The sequence below is a fragment of the Parasteatoda tepidariorum genome, chromosome 6, assembly GCF_982258835.1.
Source record: "Parasteatoda tepidariorum strain Cologne lab strain chromosome 6, Ptep-v5.0, whole genome shotgun sequence".
In the NCBI taxonomy this organism is placed as follows: Eukaryota; Metazoa; Arthropoda; class Arachnida; order Araneae; family Theridiidae; genus Parasteatoda; species Parasteatoda tepidariorum.
The window spans coordinates 3,581,327-3,607,966 of record NC_141760.1 but is presented as its reverse complement, the minus strand read 5'-3'; the positions used below and the strand labels follow the sequence as shown (position 1 = coordinate 3,607,966).

Here is a 26,640-nt window from a genome sequence, read left to right as displayed (position 1 = left end):
ATTAAGAAATAATGTTGCATACAGTGGAATACGCAGAATTTTTTCAAGGGGGGTGTTCATAATTTTCTGAAGCTACTAAAAGAAATTCGAGTATGTAATAAAGCACTATTATTTCCCTAATTTAGACAGCTAGACAGTTTTGACTTTTTATTTAGACAACTTTGTTTAGTTAAATTTTGATTTGATTTTTTAAGTTTAAGAACATAATGTAATATCTTCTCGCATGTAATATCTTCTGAAAAAAGTCCAATGTCATAGGGATGGGAAGTAACACTTTGAGGGCCACTTTCACATCCATCAGATTTTGTTATGCTAGAAACGTATTCTTCAACGGAAGTATCAGATTTCTGTGCAACAGAAAAACTTACATTGTACTCCATTCCCCCTTTTATATAATTTTTCACCACATCTCCAAAATTCTCGAATTGTCTCTAAGACGACAGAACGTCTAAGATTCCAGAATCATCGCGTAAGGACCTTGCGAATGACAGTCAGTCTCGAAAACTATCGCGACTGGCAGAGCAGAAAGGAGTTGCATATAACATTTGTAATCACCTAATTTTCAGAAAAAATTTTTGTGCTCAAAATTAGTATTTTAGCCTGAGTAAAAACTTTATATTTAAGCAACTATGGCCACTAGTAATATTTAGGCTACTACGAAGATCGTAAAAACAACACTTCTATTTGCAAATTTGCCAGCCATATTTGCTATGTATTTTTTTTTATTTTTTTGAAGTTTTGGTGCTCTTTGTGAAAATTGCCAAAGATAAAGAGATTAACTGATCATGAAAAGAACAGATAGAAGCTTTTTCTTCAATAAATATTAGTGCTATTGCGATGATAAAGAGAGTTCAAGAGCAAAAAGTTAAAGGGAGTTCGAGCCTTGTTCAAGCCAGAGTCTTGAGAGCTAGGCTTGTTAGTCTAAAGTAGCTAAATATTTTCTAATTAAAAATACTATTTATTTCAATTAGCATACTAAAAAAAAGCAAAAAAAAAACAGATCAGTTAGTCAAATTTTTGCTATATAGGCAGAAACCGCAAAATAGTGCATGATAACAAAATTTTGACAAATGAATATTTTATTTTTTGATAATTACTATTTTTACTTTCCATTTTTTGATTAAATGATTATTTCTTCTTTTTCTAATAAATTTTTTATAAAATAGCATTATTTAAAAACAAAATTTCATCAATTTTATTTTTTAACTTTTGAACCTTTCATATTTTTGTATTCTATGTTTGATTACTATATAATGTATGAAATACTGCAGTCCCGCAGTGGACTGATCATTAAGACACGGTTCCCAGCAGATCACTGAAGTCAAGCATCACTGGCTGCGGTCAGTGTGCGGGTGGGTGACCACTTGGATCAGTCTGCGTACGGACCGAGGGTGTGCGGTATTGGTTCTCGTTAAACTGTGCTACCGTAAAGTGCTCGACTTCGCGCGCAAGTCGTCGGGCTACCGAAGCAGGGGTGCCCTCCCCTCCGCAGAGGATCAAAATTGTGATGGCATGTCTTCAGATCATCCTCCGGGATGTTTCCCAGACCGTCACCAATAGCCCATTGTGCAGCTCTAGTGCAGCAACAACAAATGCTGCAAATTTATTCTATGATTATAAAATGAATTGTATCATAGAAACGACTAAAACTAAACAAATTGATATTAATTAATAATTAGGTATGCCCTCCCAATTGTTTTGACGGTGGATGAAAAATAAACATTTGAAGAAAAGATATAGTAAAAAACACCTCATAAGTAAGTATATGAATTTAACAGCCTACTCAATGGGCCCGTTAAACCACAATTAAAAGTAATGAAATATTTTTTCAAATGAAATTATAAATATTTTTAAAAAATTTTAATACATGAGGATTAATTTAAACACTTCATAGTATTTAGGAAAATGATTACGGTTCTTAACTCCTCCACTATGCATTTTTTTAAAATAGAAGAATAACACTGGGGACCAAATTTTTTGCTGCATTTATAAGAGTGCTTGATCTTACCGAATTCGGATAAGGGGATTTCAAATCTGAGATTAGTAATGTTAGAAAAGTTAGATTTTTTTCCCGAACCAATATTTTTGGTATAGTTTTATTTATTCATTTATTTAAAAAATTTTTTTTGTCGGGATGTACAAGTTAATGAAGAACGAATAGAGGTTTATATATACATATTTTATGAAAAAATCCAATTCATTGTAGGTGTGTGGACATGGAAAATGTGCAGTAAAGGATGAAATAGTTTCAAAATTGTTCTTAAGTTCTCTAAAACACACTTATGGCAATGTAATAATATCAAACAATGCTTTTTCGACTAGGTATTGCTTTAAAGATTCTGTTAAATTAAAATACTTGAAATTTTGTTTATATTTTTAACTAATTAAAAGATTTTGCCCCTGAGAAACTGTTGATTGATACATTATTTATAACAATACTATATATTAAATAATTAAAAATATGTAAAAATTAAAGCATATAAAGTATTAAAAATATATGAAGTAATCATGTATCACGTATCATTTTTATGTATCACGTATGTCCCCTTTTTCAAAAGTCTCAATTGAAAAATAAGCATAATTTCTTTAAATAATCCATTGAAGTAAAAGTAAAGTTACTTAAATCCAATATGTACAGCTTCTTAAAAATATAGTTTTATTTTGAAAAGAACATTTTGTCTATTAAAGTTTTTGATGAGAATGACATGAAATTTATTAATGCGTAATATTATGTCATGTAATCAACGTGATAAAACAATCACGAATGAGATAAATTTTTTGGGACATATTTTAACATTTTAAATTGTAGTTGAATTTTTAAAGAAATATAACAAAAAGGTCATAAAACGCTTCGCTAAAGAAAAAAATAATTTTTTTTTCTTCTTTACTATGAATTTGAATTGATCTGAATTTCTGAGATGAAAGATACAACATTAAAAATAATACTAGAAAAACTATCTTTAATATTGGTTACAGTAGAGATTATCATGATTAAAATAAAAATATGTATAAAACCCTAAATTGCAAAAGAAAAAAAGTTAGAAATTCAAGAATATTAAGGCAGTTTTAAGTTTAGCTATTTTCTCATCTTGTTCCGGTTCAACTTATATAGTTTTAAAAATCGAAATTGTTGTGTTCAAAAAGGATAATAAAATTATTCAGTTGAGTGACAGAACTAGTATTCATATTTTGAAGAAATGATAAATTATAATAATTCTGATGGGAATAATTTTTATGCACATTTAACACATGCATTATTTAATGTATTTACCTTTTCATTATTTCCAAGCAAAGGAACAGACAAGATGAGATATTTTTGTTTTCATGGATCGCATGATCCATTTTGGTAACCATAAAAACTTCATATAAATGTACACGAAGAAATAAAAAAGACAACACAGAACTCCTATTTTCCTTCCTCTGCCGGTAGTATTTATAGTTTCAGTATTAAAATCTTAAAAATTAATACTTTTAATTCAGAAAAAAATATTTGTTGAAAATACCAAATTATGAAAATGTTAATTAGCACAAAATAATTACTTTAAAAATCCCATATTATTTTGATAAAAACAAAATAAATAAAATTACATGAGGTAAGCATTAAACACTCATACAATAAATTAAGTTTAACAAATTATTCCATTCATAAAAATAAATATTTTTATTAGTTTTGTATTACTGACCGTAATAAAATCATATGAATTTTTTTATGAAACTTTTGAATTTAAAGTAATTCTTCATTGTTTTAATTAATTAAAATGCAAGTTAATGTTAATTATTTATATCAGGGCATAAATAATCAATATTTATATAAAAAAAATTTAAATTATATGTAAATTTCTTTATAATTATAAATAAACATAAACGTGACATTAAATTTCTGAATGAAAACAAAGTTATAGAAAGGTCATAAAAATTCTAAGTTTTGATTTATAATTTTAAAAATTTAAAAGTTACATTGATTTTATAAATATAAAATAAGAAGAAACTCCGTGCATTCAAAATAAATTCGTGCACAATGAACAGTAAAACCATGAACTAATGTACTATAGAAATAAATTTAATATGCAAACTATAAAACAATTCTTGCAGTATATAAACATACAATTATAAATGTATTAAGTGATTTAGTATAAACATTTGCTTACCTCCCCAGAATTTATTTAATGACTTCTTGTAATCAAACGATAAACTTTATTACAAAAACTTTATATAAACTTTATTTAAAAAAATAACAACTAATAATTTAAGTTAAAACAATAAATGAAAGAAATATAAAAGTAAACAGAATTATTTATATTTATCAAAATTTTAAACTGGAAGTGCCTAGTTTAAATAATGATGGAATAACACATGAGCGCTTATACGTAATAAAAGATTTAGAATGATTGTATATCACAGAAATTTTCTTCACAAAACCACCACCAAAAAAATAAAAATAAAAAAATAAATAAATAGAAGATGTCTACAAGAATCTCCCCCTATTGAAATCCCTAAAAGAAATCCCCTCTAGAAATTCTAGACAATTGCCAGTTTGAGACAATTTATGAATAAGTAGAGGTCTGTTGATATTTGACATTTTAAAAAAGAGGACAAAAGAGCCCAGGGCCGTAAATACAATAAAGATAATTTTAAAATGCTAAGACCATTTTCCCATAACGTAAACTAAGGCGGCTATTTTTGGGGTATCTAATGACTACATGTGTGATGTTGAGGGAGAATCATCCTTATCAGTTAACACTGTGAAGAAAAAGAATGGTGGGAAGAGTGTTTTATTGCTTATTGAAAGAAAGGGTGGCAGTAACATTTCTTGTAGTTCTCTAAACACCTCTTTTATTTTTTTATACAGTGCATATTTTTGTGTATATTTTACTTTTTACTAATTTTCTTTTAATCTATACATAATAATAAACGCGGCTGTGTGTGTGTCTGTAATCACAATATATCGCCCCAGAAGCCTCGCCCAGGCACGAAACTCGGCACATAATTGTGTTTTGACATAATGAAGAAGTATTTTTTTTCTCTTTCAAAAATTTGGATTAGTTTTTTAGTTATCAGTCATTTTGTAAGAAAAAGCACTCTTATAAATGCATGCTAATGCGAACCTTACAATTGAAATATTAATTTTCGACAACTTAAACCAATAATATACGAAGGAATTACTAATTTAATTGTAAGGTTCGCATTAGTTTACATTTATCAAAGTGGAGAAAAGTTTAACTTTTGTATTAAAAATATGGCAACATATTCGATACGTAAATAGAACGCTTCGCTTTGATATATTTGTCGCTGTTCATAATTGTTATAATAAGTTTTTCTTCTTTCCACTCTCTATTTTTTCTTTTTCTTAAGCGAAGACGATAATTTTTGTAGCGATATAGAAATTGAAATTAATACCATAAAAAATTATATAGAAATTGATACCATAAAAAATTAATTTGTTTTTGTGTTCTTTTCATGTATTTAGCATTTTAGTTTTTTTTCTTAAGCGTTGTAGCTATATAATATATAAAATAGGAATTTAATTGTTTTTGAAGGAACGATCACACTTACCTTGGATCTCTTTGGTTTTTCTATTCTTTATTTTAACAGTTTTTATTAAATGTAGTTAGTTATTTTCAGAAAGTTTCAGTTTGCAGGTAAGCACTTAGATTTTAATATTGAAGTTTCATGATTTGCTTTCATAATAATTGTTGTTCTAAAGTATTCGTTGACTTCTTAAAAACCCGATTACTGACATGGCAGAATCACCTTCCAAAAAACTTTGTATTTTGTCAAAGAAACGGATATTAAGAGATTCTCAAAGAAGAAGAAGGGCCCAAGAAACGTCTGTGGAACGTCAAAGAAGGATGGAACATGACCGAATTTCGACACCAAGAAGTATCAGAGAAACGTCAAAGAAGATTAGAAGAGGTTTTCAGCTATTGGTCAATGACGATTTCGAAAGCAACTTTTGTATGCTTTTACAGTTTCTGAGGCCTTTTTTTTTTAAAAAAAAAAAAAAACAAGTCTCCACCTGATAGTTATATTATAGGTTAGGTTACCATAGGCCTTAGGTTACCATAGCAAAGTTACATCTTCAAACATCCTCAAGAGCTATAACACATCTGCAGCAGAACTGGATATGAAGACAAAATTGCTGGACAGGAACACTTTAATTGTCCACTAATCTTCAGATTTCCTGCTATGTTTTAAAAAACTTTATTTGTGAAAACCTTTAGCGTGGCGGACAGCTGGCCGCCTTTGGCGGCTAGTTATGTAATATAATAAGTTGCGCTATGTTAAAATAAGAGAGAGAGAAAACAAAATTAAAAGTTATGGAAACAAAACAGAAATATTTTCTCAAAATAATGGACTCTGGCTTCCCAATTATTGGGGGGGGGGGTCCGGGCACCTATGGTTCCGACGCCAGTGATATCGGGGGCCACAATTAAAAACACAAATCAAATGGCGGGCCGAAACTTTATCAAAATTTTATGTAGGACTCTTTTATGTTTGAAGGAGCATTGAATATTACTCACAGATTTTTACCAAGTTGTACAAAACAAAAGTATTGAATTACAAACTAAAATAAGTAGTAGATTTTTAGAAATATTTAATTGCATATTAAAAAATTCGGGCTACAATAACTTTAATGTGCATCCATGTATTTAACAATATGCAACAGATATCTAATTGTTAAGATATAAAACTTTAATAAGGTTGGTATTAAAACTTACATAGTAGCACACAAAATGAACAATGACAAAATTGAGGTTTGTCTGCTGCAACCACCAGAGAATAGATATTTACATCTTAAATTTAAAATTTAGAAATATGTGTGTAAATATTTTCGTCCAAAATTAATGGTTTCAAGAAGTTAAATCTGAGAATTTCTTCGAGAAAATTTCTGATACACACATGCTACATTATATTCACAAAATACAAAAAAATGAACCAAAAAAGAGCAACATGCACGATTATTTTTGTATTTGAATAAATATTTTCTTGGATGCAAAACCTAAGGTTTCGCGGGTCAAAAATCAAAAGTGGTAATAGAATTAATTTTATTGTGTTTAATAAATTCTGAAATCGGTTGATTATTAGTGATAATCCAAGAAAAACCTTTAATAATATTGTTAATAATTTTATTTAAGTAGTTAGAGAAAAAGGTGTCTAGTTTAATTAGGCAAGTATTCGACCCACATGTGACTGTTCTGAAATTTATAGTAATTTTATGAAATTTAGGACTGATAATTAAGTAAGGAAAGTGTATATTGCTAATTTTAATTTTTAACCTCTTATATAAAGCTAAAAATTTTTTAATGACAATATTATTATTTAAATTACAAATTTAAAAGTTAGACATAGAATTTTTTACAGAAGATTGCATAATTATTGTTAGCTCTGTCTATGGGGGTAACTACCAAATTTTTTTGTAGTTGCTTAATTTTATATATATAATATATATATCACAAATTATCACTGATTAACTACCTTTATCCTAAAATGTTTTGATAAGTTATTATGTCAAGTATAAGTTATTATATGTCACTATAATAAATCGTCAGCAGACCCAATGATAAGTTCACTGTATATGGTGGTTCAGTATATCAAAAAATGAACAAATGTTTTTTTCGCATATTCCTCAAGTATTGTGGGAAATAGGGACTGCAATGGCACATAATTTGTTGCATAAATCATTAAGTAGATAAGTATACAGATTCTCTCTACAATAGTTTCCTTACTAATAATTATTTCTTATAACGAAATTTTTAGTCAAAATGTTAAATAACATTCAAAATATTCTCAGTATAGTGAAGTAGTTGTCTTATTTTACAAGTTGTTGAGACGTTTATCTTTTTTATTTGCGTCATTTTTGAAGAAAAATCATTGCGCTTTTCAAATTTGAATTTCTGTGCAACCGATTTGCTCTGCCATGTGTCTAGCTTTGGACCACACACATTATTCATTTTAGTGAAATAACTTATTTTAAGCACTGCTTTAAAAGTGCATTACTCCATTTTTAAATAAAAGTTATAATTATATACTTTTAAACGTATTATCTAGATTAGAATGTCATACGTTTTATTTTAAATGAATGACTGTTCACTATATCCCGGTTTCATTATAGAGGGGTTACTTCACTGAGAGAATGTATATATATATATCCTAAAATCCGAAATGTTTTAGTAAGCGATTATTTTTTAACGAAATTAAAAAAATAAATAAAATAAACAATAATAAAAAACACAAGGAAATTCGAAAGAAAGCCTTCCATCCTAACTCATTATAAAGAAAGCAAATGAAATAAAAACTATTTTCAACCACAATAGAAGACCCCAAGGCTATTTAACCCCTCAACTATTCAAAGAAAGTAAAGAGGCTTTTCTCCTAACCCCCCAAAAAAAAGATCCCCCTTACTAGAACTTATGCTCCCATTGGTAAATGAAAAGAAGACAGATGGGAGGCCAACAAGTTTTTGCCAACACAAGCCAACAAGTTTTTGATGTCTAGCAAGAAACCCTGCTTTGTGAATACATAATTACATGTTCAATTCACAATTATAGTCTAACTTACAGACAAGTCCGAAAACTTTCCTATGACATAGCTGCCAACTCTACTGGATTTTCCAGTAGACTACTGGATTTTGCCAGTTTCTCCTGGTCTACTGGTTTATTTAAAATTCTCCTGGTTTTTGTACAATTTAGAAAATTCCAAAAATTGTGTAAGTTTCCTTAAAAAATCCCTTTTGAAATTAATTTTTTGTGCAGATTATTGCTTGAATAATTAAAAAGTATTACTAATACATAATGAAGTGAACTTCATTTATAGAAATCAGTCCAAAACTTTTTTTGTTCTAAAATGTTCAGTTTATTTTTACTCACAGTAATCTTTTTAAATTACTTTTAAAAAATCTTTGAACTATGTTTGGTGAATTAAATGCCTATTAATGTTCAAAATTATGAGTAAACGTAATACATAACATTTCAAGTATGTTTAATGCCAATCATAACTATAGAATATTGCAGTTTTTCTATTTTGATGACTAAGAAAATCTCTAGAATTTCCTACTTCTAAAATATTTAGTACATTATGCAACAATTATCGTGAAATTTATATTATTTCGTAAAATCTACTGGATTTTTTTCTCTCTATGTTGGCAGCTATGCTATGATAACGCAAAGTGTTTCAACTCCAAAATTCCAAGTAGCTGGGACAAAAATAAAACGTCTCGAATTGACTGGGTTAAAGGTTTTATGAAGCGTCACCCACAGCTTTCTTTAAGAAAACCGGAAAACACCAGCTTTGCAAGAGCTATAGCTTTTAATAAAGAAAATGTTCCAGAATTTTTCAACAGTTATGAGAGAGCTCTTACTTCTGGCCATTCATTTTACAGTGGATCAAATTTATAACTTGGATGAAACTGGAGTTTTAACAGTTGTTCCAGCTCCGAATGTTGCCAAGCTAGGAGCTCCTCTGGTGGGGCAGGTAATTTCTAGAGAGCGAGGAAGCATGATAATCAATGCTTTGTTTTCCAGAAAAAGAGGATATTAGTAGTATAGAAAGAAATGACATTAAAATGAAACTGCCTCAACCAAGTTTAAGATGCGTAACAGCTCGAGCTGTATTTTTCATGACATTCTCCGTAAACTTTGATTTTATTAAAGACAAAATAATGTGGAAAAAACCTAAATCAATCCAATATGTTCATTCATTATTATTATTTTATGAATAAAGTTAATTTTCCAAAATGTATGATCTTTTTACGTTCTCTTCAATTGTTGAAATGTGCCCCACCACCCGTTGAAAACTGCCCCCTCCCCATCAGGGGTAGATTTTAACAAAATACATGGTTCACTAATTATGTAAAATAGTGTTTTTTGTCTTTGTTTTAGACCTTTAGAAAAAATTGGGAGGTTACCTCAAATATCAATTTAGTAAATAAAAATTAGAACTTAGATTTTGAAAGCAATAAAACTTCGAAAATAATTCTTAAGCAAAAACTGTTGAAAGGTGCCCCCCTCTCCCCTATGTATTACAACAATTAATTTTATAACACTGTCTCCAATATTTTTTATGGCCTACTTTAAATAAGTACAGACCAAATTTTTTTTGTGTAAGTTATGTAGTCTTTTCCGTTTGAATTATTTATTTTTTAGTAACTGGTTTTTCACAATTTGAGGGCCATTGCTAAGAAGGAATATTTTTTAATTGTGCCTAACACTTCTGTTAGTTCACATAAAAATGCTTTTCATCTGCCAATTTAAAATTTCCTTCTAATATACAATTTAAGGCAGCACATATCATCTTGCTTCCATTCGATCTATATCCTAGATTTTTCTGTTTTAACGGGTATGTGAATGTGTGTAATTGATTCAATGATCAGTATCAAGTGCATTATGTTAGTAATATAAATATTTATTATTTTCTTTAATGCTGAGATTGTTGATTTAAATCAGCGTTAAGCAGGGCATTCTGAACGTACCCCGAAATTCCAGTTTTTTTTTTTGTTCATTGTTCATTTAAGTTAAAAGCTAGAAGCAGTGAGTGTGAGTTTTCTGCAAATATCGCAGAATTTAGCGTATCTCCAATCATTGGATCGCCGACTTCTGCGATTCAAAAACTTATAATCAACAAAATGTTGAAACTTTTGTTAAATCCCATTAACATGACATATACATACATGTGATTCTTCCACCAATTTAATTCTTTTGGTTTGGCGAATTTTCGCTATTTTCAATATTTGGAACTGAACAGGGAAACTGCTAATATTAATGCGTATTTAATATCAGGGGTCTGTAAGCTTTTCTGAAAGGTACCTATTTTGTAAAAATTTTAGAAACTACCGTTTTTTTTAAAAAGTTGAATTTGTGAAGGTACTGCTAAACGGTATTAAATTTGACCTGGAAAGACCCCTGAATATCAATCACAATTCTTCTTATTCTTGCATTTTTAATATCTATCATCAATTTTCATATTTAATTAATTTATAAGTTATGCATTGTGATTCGTATTTATACAATTCAAAAATCCTTTGCGATTCCTTTTCAAGTGATTTACAAATCCAATGTTACGATTCATATTCACTCATTTGTCATATCAGATCTCAATTTTTAAATTAATACATGATTTGAGAACTACGCATTGCTATTCGTATTCCAGCAATCTAAAAAAATTATGCATTGTGATTTGTATTCACGCGATTTAAAAATTCAAAATCGCAATTTGGATTTTCGCATTTTTAATGTCGCGATTCCTGTAATAAGTAATGTTTTTTCTTGAATTGATCGCTATAAAAGTGATATTCTTCTTTAGTAGATAATATAATTATAAATGTTAGTTCAAAAAATTATGTTAAATACTCTATATATTGATATAGAATATTTAGCATAATTTAACATCTGCTCTATATATTGATGTAGAATCAGGGTTCTGTCCAGGCCGAATTTACTACCGTTTAGCGATACCTTCACAAATTCAATTTTAGGTAAAACGGTAGTTTCACAAATTCAACTTTAGGAAAAACTGTAGTTTCACAAAATACTTTTTCTTAAAATTTTATTTTTGTATCCCTTAAGAAATGATAAATCTATATTTTTACCATGTTTTTGTTTTGATTTTTTAATATAATTTTTAATTTTTCACAAATTATGTCTAAATTTTCACAAAATAGGTACCTTTCAGAAAAACCTAGACAGACCCCTGAGAGGATTTTTCACTTCATGAATTAGTACTGATTTAAGTAATCACTTCATGGCATGCTCAATTTGCAACAAATCGTTCATAAAAATCCACCTTCAGTTTATATAAATTTTTGACAGATATTGCCGCAAATTTTCTCATGTTTTTTTATTTTTAATGTCTGATATTTTTCATATACAACAAATTGGAGTCGTGCATTTGATAATTAAATTTTTGATGTGATGATTTCCCAATTTTACAATCTATTTTTCGGTATTGCCATTGATTTGCGCATGGTTTTTTAAATTCTAATATATTTCTTACGATATTATTATGTAGGGATGTAAAGAACAGTAATTTGGCTGAATACCGAATATTCGGCCAAATGAGTCGCCCGAATACCAAATATTCGGGGGTTGCATAGTAACGTTTGAAAAAAAGAAAAAAATCATTCATATATATTATTCTTTTTAAATGTAAAAATAATCGAAACTTGGATATATTATTGGAATGGGGTAAAGGGAAGAAAAACTAACAGTTATCCGTTAGAAATGTTTAAGATAAATGAAAAATCTGTTCAACTATTTAAAAAAAAAAAAAAAAAAACTAAAGTTGTAAAAAAAAATAAAGAGAATAAAAAAGAAGGTCTCATTAGATATTAAAATGAAACTTTGATGCTGAATATAGTATTTTCTGGAAAAAGTATCCATAAAATGTTAAAAGAAAGCAGTCTATCAGAAGCGTTTTTAAAAAAGCTGCACTATTAAAAAAGCACCCATAGAAAAGTTTTACAAAAGCAAAACAGAAAAAATAAAATAATAAATTTTTTAAAAGAAAATCTTAAAGCAGTGAGCTTTTCAGTTTCCCAATTACTGTATTTTTAAAAAAAGTGAAGAGTAAAGTCTAAAAGAAGTCCTCTTAATTGCAGTGTCATAATAAAAACAAAAGTTTTTTAAAAAAGAAAAATTTAGATAGAAACCAAAATGAAAATCATCGTTAATTTTTAACTTTTTCACATGGTCATATTTTTTTAAAAAAGTAACGACAAAAGAATAATGTTAATTCGAAATTCCCTTTAAGTGCTGTTTCATAATAAAAACGTTGATAAAAAGAAAAGTTAGCTACTAACTACTAAGCAGAAAAGGAACAGAAAGAAATTTCTTAGTTCTTAAAATTTAACTTAATGTTTAAAATCACAGTTTTCTATGTTACCGAGTCTTATAGAGTACCGAGTCTTTGTACCTATACAAAGTGCAAATAAAAACGGACCACCCTGAATAACTTTTGATATGATGATCGCATCTTCATTCTCGAGAACTTAATTCCTGTAGTCGGTGACCTCAAATATGCTTATTAATAAGTGCAGATGATATTTTAAATTACGAAATTACAAGTAAGCATGTTTTCTCTGAATAAACTTGCCTTTTTTTCTGAGAATTCGGATTTCTGACACCCAACATATGGGGGGAGGGGGGCGCAATCTGGGAAATATGGTTCCAATAGTTTGGTCAGAAGAGCCTTCTGAAAATTGGACCCCTTCATGTTAACTTTGTGAACTAAAACTTTGTTAACTAAAGTGAATTGAAAAATGTTTACACACAATCATGAAATTCCTTTATCCGAAGATAATTCAATGCAAAAAAATAACTTTTAATAAATAGTTGTTATTTTTTATTGTTTTATTTAAGAATGGTCAAAAAATTTTTGAATTGTAAGGTATGCCATTTTTTGCATAATTTTAAGGAATGTAATTTTATATGTCAAAAGACGAAATTTGAGCAAAATTTCTCAAATAGTTCCTGTGAAATTGAATTTCAGAAAACTCAGGTACTTAAAATTCGATTTCTCCAGAACTATTTGACCAATTTGGCTCAAATGTTGAAAATAAAATTACATTATTAAATGTTTGCCATATAAAATTATATTCCTTAAAATGATGTAAAAAATTTTATACCTTACAATTCTAAATATTTTGAACTTATATGAAATAAAATAATAAACATTTATTAAAAATTATTTTTTGCATAGAATTATCTTTGGATAAATGAATTTTATAATTGCGTGTAAAAAGTTTTCAATTTGCTTTTCAAATTTCTAGATATGGCAGAATACGCAAAAAGTAAAATTAACAAAGGGGTTTAAACTTTGGACTGCTCTCCTGGCCGAACTATCGGGACCCTATTTTCCAGATTGCGGCTGCCTCTTATATTTTGGAGGTCAGAAATGCGACTCCGTCAAAAAAAATATATGTTTATTCAGGGAAAGTAAATTTTTCTGTCTTATTTCAGAACTTAAAATATTGTTTGCTTTAATTAATTAGCTTATTTGAAGTCGCCGTCTCGAGCCATTAAAATTAAGTCCTAGATCATGAAGATTGGATCATTAGATCAAAAGTTAATCAAGGTGGTCTGTTTATTTTTTCCCGCTCTGCTCATCATAATTTCTGATTCTATAACCTCATCAAGCAATACATTGTTCTCCAGGTCAAAAGACCAGTTGTGGTGGATAACGGTATAGTATACAACAAGTGTTACTCAAAATAAACAAAATACAATTAAAAAAAAAGAAAAGAATATTACTGTATGTAATTAAATAGAAAAAGTCATGAATTCAAATCTGCGAAAGCAATAAGATGCTATTCACAAATTTCAATGCAAAATTTCATAACTAGTCTTTTGACCTGTGTTGACAAGGGTCTGTCTAGGTTTTTCTGAGAGCTACCTATTTAGTAAAAATTTAGTTATAATTTGTGAAAATTAAAAATTATATTAAAAAATCAACAGAAAAATATGGATTAATCGTTTCGTAAGGGATACAAAAGTAAAACTTTAGGAAAAAGTATTTTGTGAATTATCCTAAAGTTGAATTTGTGAAGGTACCGTTAAACCATGGGTCGCCAAACTTTTTTGATCATCGACCCCTACATAATTTTTCGAAATCTCCATCGACCCCCATAAAAGTAATTTTCGGTCAATTAAAATAACTCTATTTTATGAGCTTAAAAATTTATTAAAGTAATAGTACATTGTGTAACAATAGTTTTATGAAAAATATATTAATGTTGAAATTTAAATACCTTAATATTTATTGAATAATAAGTAATTATAAATTAGTAGAAATGATAAGTAAAGCAACTACAGATTTATTGCTTCTTAATCAATGAGATGCGTGTGCAAAATTTGCTTATTGTTAAATTTTTAAAAAGCGTCTTTGCTTCATGATCCGATAATAATTCAGCAAGCTCATCTTGCAGTTTTGTCGCGGGCTGTACTAATCCATAATATTAATGCTTACCTTCTATTTTACATGTATTGATAATTAAAATTGATATCTAAACTAAACGAATGGTTTTATCAAAACAATAACTAATTATTCAAAACTATAAAAGTTTTAATAACGACACTGCAAGTATTCAACACTGTTCACAGTTTGCAAAGATAGCTGAAACTGCGTTTGACATTTGCGTTTGTGACGTCAATGCTCGTCACACGTGACATTTGGACAATCGCACATACGTATATGACTTATAAACCAGAAGTGCAGAGTTCGTGCCACTGCGCTCTGGCACGTAAATACTTGTTTCATCTGAATAAGTACATGTTAATTAATTTATGTTCTATAAAGAAACTGATATCAATTATAAAACTGAAGTCAATTATAAAAAAAATCACGAATTTTACATACTTAATTAGGTATGTGTGATTTGGGTATTAAGAACTGCTTTTTCTTCGACCCCCAATCGACACTTCCGATTCGGATCGACCCCCTGGCTCAGATCGACCCCTCTTTTGTTAAATAGACCCCTGGGGGTCTATATAGACCACTTTGGCGACCTCTGCATTAAGCAGTAGTAAATTTGGCCTGGACAGACCTCTTGTTAAAGTCCCTTTCTTTCTCCACTTTAAACAAATTAAATTTCACCAATCTTAAAGACCCTATTGCTGATAATATTTGTTGTCAATGTGGTCTTGGGTACATTTGATAAACTAAACGTACCCTTGAACTTCAGTTTGAAAATTATGTCAGAATATTAAACAATCTTCAATTGATTCACTCTGTTGGAATCATAAATTTTCTTCTGCTTCAATACTGCTCTTCCCCTATTGACCTTTATTTCTGGAAATCATTCCTTATTGTGAAAATTTTAATAATTTAGAAGATTTTGTCTAATATTTATATCAACCATTTTAAGATGTTTGGTAATCTAATTTCCTCATCCTGTACTAAACCTGAGAGTTCGCCAATGAATTTTCACCATTCATTATATAATTGGTCAATAATAACATTCTTAGCTTATTGAAATATCTACATTGTATACAACCCAAAAAGCTGTCGTTTTTTGAAGTTTATAGCTAGTTATATTGCATATGTAGGCATCTCTTTAATATTTCTCAACTTATTCTATTGAAATGTTCATTTACTAATGGTTTTTGTATTTGGTGTAGCCTTTAGCTCAGCATTATGGTTTGACACCGACCAACCAAGGGAAGATGCCAGAAAGTGCCTGGAAGTTCTTTTATTACCTCAGTGCCTGGTGTTATACCTCTTACGTAGTGATTCTGAGTGGTGATTACAAGTTCTTCCAAAAGCCCAGCACTGTGTGGGACGGTAAGAGTACCTTTCTATGCAATTTTTGTTGCGTCTGTTCTCTTCCAATGACACCACTCAGGCTATCAGTGGCCCATTAAGAACCTGATTGTTTGCAAGGTATAAACGTTGAATTGAAAATAAATTTTTTTTCTTTGTTTCATGCTTATAATTTATTTCTTGAATATAAAAAGAAAATGTATGTTTACAATTCTTTTTTATTAGAAATAATTTTTGAACTTGCTGAATTTCAGTTATTTCATTCTGAAGTAGAGAGTGAAAATTTCTGTGTAGAAGCATTCAGGACAAGGATGAAAACAAATAATAAACTAATTTTCTAACATGTTAGTTATAGTAACTGGTTCTTAATATGAAAGGGCTTCCACAAGACAAAGAAATGTATGTACAAAATATCTTACCCTAAATCACGAGGACAGATTTTCGCTCCCATGTTATAAAATATACAATGACCTGTTCCGAAAAAAAAACATACCATGTAGAAAAGATATTAGGTTGCCATGAGACCCTTCGCTGAACCTACTCCTACAGAAAAAGGGCCTGTGCCTTTGGGCACCTCACCAGCACTCGGAAGAGAATGCAAGACCTCAAACTTTACTGACATTCATCATGATGTTTGCCTGTCATCTTGTTACTCAGTGAGGGGTATCTAGGGTGTACCACGTGGAGGCGGCAGGCATTACCCTCCCCCCCCACACACTGAAAATATGCATTCAATAGGTGCCGAGCTTGCTGGACAGTCAGCTAACTGAACCATAAAATGGGCAGATTCTTTTGTATTCATTCCCACATGAGTGGGTTTCCATACTCCACCATTTAGAGAAAGTAAAATGTTTCATCACATTTTCGTGAAATAATAGCAGGGTTCCCACAGTCCTTAAAAGTCCTTTCAAACTGCTAAATTTTTATTTTGGCCCTAAAAATACTTAATTTTGGTATAAGTACAAGGCTTTTAAAAGTCCCTAATTTTTCAGCATCTCTATAGTTGGTAAGAACAATTTTTTAAAACAAAAAATCTTTTTTTAATCACCTAGAATTTCACCCTGTATACAGGGTAGAGTACCAAGCATGCTTGAGAACTAAACACTGGGGGTTTCATGTTCGGCTGACCACCTAACCGGAACATCTGCTCCTGCACCCCAGAGCCCAAGGTCAAGAAAACTGAGATGGGCACAGTAGGCCTTGGCCCTCTATGGGCTGTCGCGCCGCTGAGTTTAGTTTATACAGGGTAGAGCATTTTAGAGGGGTGTGTGAGAGGGGGCCAATGGCAAGAGGAATAAAGCATGTCCTTTTATTGATATGTTGGTTCTTTCATTAATATATAGTAATTAATTAATAATATAGTAATTTTAAAAACTTTGTGGAATTCAGTAGCACTAACAACAGAAAGTCGAAACATTGATGAAATCGTCACATTAGAAGTAAATAACTAATTTGAGTTTCACGTATAATTAAATTGTAGTATAAAAAACATTATGATTTTTTTTTAAATGAAAAAATTCGTAGCTATAACTGTCGAAAGAACAATTGAAATACCGCATGGATTAGCAAGGATATCTGTGCAAAACCATTCTAAACCCAGTCGTTATAAAAATTATTTGTTCTTAAATAAGAAGCTAAAAATCGCGAGCATTTCTATTCGTTCCAATGCGCATGAAAGGAATCTTTTGAAAAATGAAGTAAAGTTTTTTTTTATATAATATATGTTATATATAATAATCCTGAAGAAAAAAAAAATAGTTTGGGAACCTCAGCAGAAAAGAAGTTCATTTTTCTTTCTTTTTCATTATTCCCAAATAAGAATAGAAAAATCATGAGCATTTCTTTCCACTCTGATGTGCAAAAAAGGCATCTTTTGCATATAATTATGGAGAAAAAATTTTTCCAAAATTTCTACAGAAAAGAAAACTAAAAAATTTTTACTTCCGAAAAGAAAATTCTTCTTGCAAGAACTTTGTTACCTTTCACGATAATGTTGCTGTGATTCTGCTATGGGAGCAGGTGCTGTAGGCTAAAGGTTAATTCTACTTTATGGCCTTAATAAAAAACAAAGTTAGCCGCATCTGAAAAGTTGTTGAAATAAACTATCAATTAAAAGGGCCAGAAAAAGCCATTAAGGACTATATCGGAGGACAATGAAGAAATAAAGTCAATGAAGAAATACCCGCTGCATTCATTTCACATCTAATGGCATCTGATGAAATTTTTCTATCTTGAAGGCATAGCCGTTTAATTTTTCTATCGGCAGTAGCACTTGTGCATTTTTTCGGCCTGATTTGGCATCCTGAATGCCAAAAAATGCATCAAAACTGTCCTGAAACCAAAATTGATACCTTCCATCAGGGATCTCTTCCCCAACAACGCACCATTTATTTTTCAGCAGGATTCAGCTCCATGCCACACAGCAAAAGTATGCGAAGCATGATTTCAAAATAAAGGCATAATTATACTACCATGGCCAGGAAACAGCTCTGATCTCAATCCAATTGAAAATTTGCGGCGACGTTTGAAAATTCTTGTGCGAAAAAAGCATCCATCCAATAAAAGACAGCTTATTGATTCTTGGCACCATGTGATTGTGAAAGATGAACTCCAAACACTCGTTCACTCGATGAAAAGACGCTGTGAAGCTGTCTTAAAAAATAAGGGTTATCCTACTAAGTATTGATTGTGTAAGTATCACTTTAAAAAATGCAAATCTAAGATAGATCTTACTACTAGCTGCATAACTTTTTTTGTAATACAGATATTGTAATACTGTATTTATTATTAAATTCTACCTTAAACTACCTTGAATTTGATATCTAAACGTTTTAATTTAAGTGAAAATTAATATATTCTACAAGCACACAAAGTTGAAAAATATGAAACTTTCAAAAAATGTCCACACTTTTGGCCACCACTGTATTATATATATATTTATATATATATATATATATATTTACGCATATATTTATATATATATATATTTATGTATATTATATATTTATGTATATATATTTTTATGTATATATATATTTATACATATATATTTATATACAGTACAGAACCCGTTATCAGAAAACCAAAAAACCAGAACGGAATTCGATACATTTTCCTGCAATTTTTTTTAAAAAATGTTCTTTTTCCTCATATGATTTTTGGATCTTTTTTTTTTTTTTTTTGCAAGATGTTCACCTTACCATCATTTTGGAAATAATCATTAGTGGAAATAACCCTGACGTAAACATTGAAGAAAGAAAAAAGTTAATAGCTGATACTTTTTCAGAAAACTAATTAATATGTGTGTTAAATTTGGACGTTGAAGGAAAAAAGCTTGAATTAATTGATAGCATTTATCAATCGCTTATGATCTTAAAAGCAATAAATCTTTTAATACACAATTGAGTGAAGAAGCTGAATTCGAAAGTGAAACTGGAGTACATGACCTTGAAGCCGCACCCAAATTCTTATCCGGCAGTAACAAAACAAAGAATGAAGAATTTGATTCTTCGCATTACTTTCTTTTAAAAGAAATATTAACTTCAATGAAACATTTCAATGCTGGTGATTCATATGGGATACATTTGTTTTTTAACGATGTTGAGGACGTGTTTAATTTTATTCCACATTTAAGTGATATACAGAAAATAATATTTTGTAAAACTTTACTTGACGATCAAGCAAAAACTTTTATTTTTACCCAACGTAATTTAAAATCGTGGTTATTGTTTAAAAATGCTTTATTAAATGAATTTAACAACCAATTAAATACTGCCGAAATTCATCGTCAATTAAGTAATTGCAAAAAAAAAATTCTTTTATGGAATATTTTTTTGCTGTACGGGAACTCAAACCCAATAAACAATTTTTCTTTTTCTGATTATACTATTGACTGTATTCCCGATTCCCTCGCTAATAAATCCATTTTGTATGGCGCGAAATCTATTCCTGAATTTAAGGATAAATTGTGTATTTATGAAGAAATAGTTAATGATAGAAGCAAAAAATATTTTTTCCGTACAAATCCTTGCTCTCCCCCTGAGTTTCCCAAACGTGAGCGTAGTAATTTAGTACGTGACAATTTACGAGGATATGATTTTCAAAATGATATTAAGTTTCATAAACAGAAAACTTGTTATAATTGTGGTGTGACTGGACATAATTTACGTTTTTGTACTAATAAACAACGAGGTTTGAAATGTAATTTATGTAAGAAATTTGGACATATTGCTTCTAAGTGTAATAATAAATCTATTAACCAAACTGATAACACTGTAAGCGCAGAGTGGTTGTTTTCTATATCTCTTGTTATTTTCTAATTAAATTTGTTTGTTACAAAAAGTGTAGTCATGCTTATGATTCATCTTATACCTAACACCAACCTAACATAAAACTGTTAATGTAAATCATACTACATTTAATGCTCTTATTGATACTGGAACTATGAAAACAATTTTGCGGGAACAAACTTATCATAAAATAGGCTCACCTCCTTTAACTTCTCTTTATGGTGCACTAGCAGCGTTTGGTAACAGACCTATTAAACCAATAGGTAGTTGTACTCATGAATTTGTAATAGATGATCAAGAATTTAAAACAATTCAACAATTCAAACAAATTTTTGTATAGTTAGAGATATTGTGTCATAATATGCTATAATTGGCATGGATATTTTAACACAGGCAGAAATAAAAATTAATACTGCTGGTATAAGTTTAACGAAGATAGTAGAACGGAACCCGTTGAGCAATTTTCTATTTCAAATATTTCCATTAAAAATGATTTCAAATTAGAAATTGGATCTAAACACAAAAAAGAACTCTTCAAAATTTGGTGTCAAATTATAAACGTATCAAAACTATAACTTGCGATATTCAAATGTCTATAAATTTAAAAAATGAACTGCCAATAACTCGTAGACCATGTCGATTACCTTTTACAGAACGTAAAATTGTTGATGACCAAGTGACAAAATGGTTGACTGACGGTATAGTTGAATCATGTTTTTCCGAATATTCCAGTCAGGTTGTAGTGGTAAGAAAGAAAGACGGAACCCCAAGAGTTTGTATTGATTATAGAACGTTAAATAAAAATGTAGTTAAAGATAATTACCCTTTACCACTTATTGACGATATATTAGAAAATCTTCAAGGAACAACTACGTTTAGTAAAATTGATTTACGTAATGCATTTTTTTCATCTGGAGATTGAGCCGAACAGTCGTAAATATACGTCTTTCGTCACTCATAGTGGTCAATTTCAATTTTAACATGCACCATTTGGCCTTTGCAAATCACCGGCAGCTTTTCAGCTTTATATTAACACTATTTTTAGGGATTTGATTATTAAAGGTCATATTATTATTTTTATGGATGAAATGACTATACCATCGAAAGATGAATAGGAAGGTCTTCAGAGGCTTGCATCGGTATTTTCACTTGCTTCTGCTTATGGGTTGGAGATAAATTTTTCAAAATGCACATTTTTAGCTAGAAAAATAGAATTTCTCGGACATGTAATTAAAAATGGTAAAATGTACCTGTCATCAAAAAAATTAAAGCTGTACTTAATTTTCCCGAACCCAAAAATAGAAAGGATTTACAATCATTTCTTGGTCTAGCTAGCTATTTTCGAAAATTTGCTGGCAGAGTTCAGTGCGTTGTGGAAAATGCTTAGCAAGCATAATGAAAAAGTCCTCTTTGAACTAACAAGAAATTTTATTAAGCAAGAAAAATCATAACTGAACTTAAACATCATAAAAGAAAAACAATCCTCTCCATAACATGAGGTAACGAATTCAATACATACAGTCATGAAAATCAAAAGAAACAATCTCAAAATCCAATCTTGATTTGTTATATATATACAAAATAACAGTTGCATAATGAGGGTACTTACACACTCAAAATTAATACTATGCAAATTCTGTCATTAAATTATTTTTAAATGCTTTCAGAGGTTTTTCGAACTTGTGATCTCTTACTCGAACCTTGTTCATTGAAATTCATAGTCTGACAAAATTCATATTAAATTTCTCCATTATTGCACACCCTTTACCTGAAATTTTAAAGAAAAATTGTGAATTTAAAATTACCGAGAATTAAATACAAGCATTTAGTAGTTTAAAACATAATTTTTCTTCTCCATCTGTTCTTAGTATTTACAATCAAAACGCGGATACTGAAATACATTGCGACGGTAGTAGTCATGGTTATGGATGTATTTTAATGCAAAAATTGTTAGAAGATAATGTGTTTCACCCGGTATATTTTATGAGTAAGAAAACGCTGATGCCGAACCGAAATACAGCAGTTATGAGTTCCAAGTCTTAGCTATTGTACAGGCTTTAAAAAAAATTTAGAGTTTACTTGCTAGGGAAACATTTTAAAATTGTGACTGATTGTAATGTGTTTGCGATGACATTAAATAAAAAGGATTTGTGTACTCGCATAGCGCGCTGGGCTTTATTGCTACAGGATTTCGATTATATCATTGAACGCCGTTCCGGCTCTAAAATGTATCATGTTGACGCGCTAAGTAGATAGCCCATTATGATAGTATAGGATAGTCTCATTACCAAAATTAGAAAAGCTCAGGAAGAAGATAATGAAATCAAAACGATTAATGAGCTTTTGAAAACTAAACCCTATGATGACTTTTTTCTTAAATCTGGCATACTATATCAATTTGTAGATGGTGTAGAACTTCTTGTCGTTCCTGAAAGTATGCAAAATGATATTATACGAAATGCTCATGATTGCGGACATTATGCCTCTAAGCGTACTGAAGAATCATTGAAACATCAATTCCATATCCCTGAAGTGAAAGAAAAAATAGACCATTTTATTAAAAACTGTGTTCCTTGTGTGGTGACCTGCCAACTACAACTCAACGCTGCCAGTCTCGTATCCCATAGCAACGAGGAACACAAAAAAAAAGAAAACTAATGTTTTCTTTCTGTTGCTTGATAATTCTCCTGTTTTTAATATGTACGTTATTGTTATTATTCAAAGCTGTTAATATATTATATTTTATAATAAGAAGCGAGTCTACTTATTTCTCACAAAAAGTATTCCTCCACAAACTGGTGACCTCTGATTTATTACGAATCACAACCTGCAATGTTGTACGAATATGGAGTTTATATGCAAAAGCCTGAGCAACAATAAGTTGTTAAGTGCGATGAAATTCAAGTAAGACATTTTACCTTTGATTTAAAGTGTTTTGTCACATTCTGGTAAGTCAACATATTTCTGTCAGAATTTTATCGGATCTATGTATGGTGTGTTGAATTTGAGTCGCCAATTTCTCTGATTTAAAGTACCAAAAAGCTGTGTCGCTATATACGTATATTGATTATTTTTCTGTGTTATTGAGTATATTTGACTGATCTAAAATGGTTGACAACAATGCTTCTTCACAATTGGCGCGAGTTGCTGTTAAGCCTCCGCCATTTTGTCACCAAGACCCATCGCTATGGTTCATCCAGCTGGATGCCTAGTTTAAATTGAGTCATATTACTGCTGCCGAAACTCAATTTTATACAGCGATCGCCGCTTTAGAATCAGAAGTACTTCAATCAGTTCGTGAAATTATCTTAAGTCCATCGGCGATGGAAAAATGCAAATCTTTAGAAGAAAAATTAATTTCTGTTTATGCAGAATCCGAAACAGTTAAAATCAAGCAACTATTGCAAGATTTACAGCTGGGTGATATGAGGCCTTCTCAATTGTTGTCTAAAATGTCAGACTTATCCGCCGGTAACCTAACGGACAATATTCTTAAAACATTATGGATGAATAGACTCCCATCAAACATGCAAGCCATTTTAGCTGCCAGTAGTAAGCCTCTTACGAAACTGTCCGAAATCGCTGATAAAATGCACGAGCTGGTCATGCCAACGCAAATACATGCAGTTCAGACTTTTGATCAAGGTATTGTGGCGTTACAGGCTCAAATTAATGAATTGTCCAAACAGGTCTTTCAATTAGTAGCCATTCAAGCTGAAACTTTTCGGCGCCATCGCTCTCCATCACGTGGTCGATATGCACGTCGTAGCCCATCAAGGAAACGTTATGAAAGCCCTCCTCCGAGTATTTGTTTTTACCATCACAATTTTGGTGAAAAGGCAAACAAATGCCGCCAACCTTGTATATATAACAACCAGGGAAACGAGATGGGCCATCGCTAAAAATCGTGAACGACAGCGGCCGGAATATTGCACGCCTTTTTGTCATCGATAAGAATTCGGGTTTAAAATTTCTTGTAGACACCGCGGCTGATGTTTCTGTCATTCCACCACATTTTCATGAGCAAAAGCGCCAAACCAAATTACAACTTTACGCAGCAAATGGAACTCCTATACAAACTTTTGGTGAACACCTGATATCTGTTGACTTAGGATTGCGCCGCAAATTCCAGTGGCCATTCATTATTGCCTCCGTTTCAAGTCCTATTATTGGCGCTGACTTCTTGCAAAAATTTTCTTTGCTTGTTGATCTTAAAAATCGGCGTTTAGTAGATTCTTCAACGAAGTTATCTTACCCGGGAGAAATTCGCAATAGTCAAGATTTAAACATTAAACTGATTTCCGATACTTCTCCATGGCATCAACTTCTCAGAGAATTTCCTACAATCACACGCCCAGTTATGGGTAATTCACAACCCAAGCACGATGTACTACATTATATTGAAACTACCGGACCTCCAATTGGTTCTAAACCAAGACGTTTACCTCCAGACAAGCCTAAAGCCGCCAAAGATGAATTTCAATACATGATGGAACAGGGAATTTGCCGCCCATCGAAAAGTTCATGGGCCAGTCCGCTCCATCTAGTTCAGAAACGAAACGGTAACTGACGCCCGTGAGGGGATTATCGCCGGTTAAGTGCAGCTACAATTCCTGATCGTTACCCAGTCCCGCACATTCAAGACTGTATGCAAGTCTTAGAGGGAAAAACTATTTTTACAATTGTTGATCTTGAGCGGGCATACCACCAAGTACCCGTTAATCCAGCTGATGTTCCAAAACTGCGGTTATAACGCCTTTCGGACTATTTGAGTTTCCAGTCATAGCTTTCGGCTTATGCAAAGCCGCTCAAACGTTCCAACGCTTCATGAATCAGGCGTTAATCGGCCTGGACTTTTGTGTACCTTATTTTGATGACGTCTTAATCGCTTCCTCTTCAGAACAAGAACACTTATCCCATTTAAGAACTATTTTTGAACGGTTTCAAAGTTACGGAGTCAGTCTCAAATCTTCCAAATGCGTTTTTGGCCAACAAAAAGTATCCTTTCTTGGCCATGAAATTTCCACTGATGGCGTTCGACCCCTTTCAGATAGAGTCACAGCTATCCGCGATATGCCCGAACCATCTACAGTAAAGGACTTAAGAAGATTTCTTGCCATGCTCAATTTTTACCGACGTTTCTTACCTCATGCCGCGACCATACCAGCACCTTTAAATTCTTTTTTGGTTGGAAGCAAGAAAGATGACAAACGTGTTATAACCTGGACCACAGAATCACGCGATGCATTCCAAAAATGTAAAAATGATTTAATTTCGGCAACAAATTTGCACTATCCTTCAGCGTCTAAACCATTATCACTCAACGTTGACTCATCGACAACAGGTATAGGAGCAGTTTTACAACAGAAAGATCAAAAAGCATGGTGACCACTTTCATATTTTTTTAAAAAAACTCACCAGCCCTAACCAGATACAGCACTTACGATCGCGAATTATTAGGAATTTATGAAGCTGTAAAGCATTTTCGACATATGCCGGAAGGACACGTTTTTATGATCTCCACTGATCACAGAGCATTAACCTATGCTTTTCAGCCTCGTTTGGATAAAGCCTCCCCTCGTCAAATGAGACACCTAGACTTCATAAGCCAATTTTCAACAGATATCCATTATGTGGAGGGTTCACAAAATATCGTAGCAGACACCTTGTCTCGTATCGAAGAATTAGCCATTCCTTCGCCAATTGACTTTGCTGCTCTTGCAGATGAACAATATCAGGACACAGAACTACAAACCCTCTTGAAAAACAAAACTATCAACAATTTCAACTTGCAGCCTATGCGACTAACACCTGGAAAATCACTTTATTGTGATGTTCAGGATTCAAGAATTCGACCGTATGTTCCCCCTGGGTTTCAGCGTGTCATTTTTAGTCAATTACATCGTCTTTCACATCATGGCTTCAAGGAAACTTATACAACAACGTTTTGTGTGGCCTAGTATGCAAAAAGATGCTTGGAGTGCCAAAACGTTCATGCTTGGAGTGTTCAGACGTTCATGCTTGGAGTGCCATAAATCTAAAATTGTCAGACACACCACCAGCCCACTTAAAACTTTTAATTTGCCATCATCTCAGTTCA

At 31.1% G+C, this 26,640-nt stretch overlaps 1 protein-coding gene across 5 annotated transcripts in view; it reads left to right on the top strand.

The window, feature by feature from the left end:
• Positions 1-26,640, top strand: part of LOC107455157 (ceramide synthase 1) — a 104,441-nt gene that overhangs the window by 7,390 nt on the left and 70,411 nt on the right. For all 5 annotated transcript variants that reach the window (XR_011636738.2, XM_016072626.4, XM_016072627.4 and 2 more), the window contains exon 2: positions 16,110-16,272. Coding sequence is in view for 4 of the 5 variants with exons in the window: in XM_016072626.4 (XP_015928112.2) it covers positions 16,110-16,272 (163 nt within the window). In the remaining variant the exon portion in view is untranslated. The remainder of the gene's footprint in view (positions 1-16,109; positions 16,273-26,640) is intronic.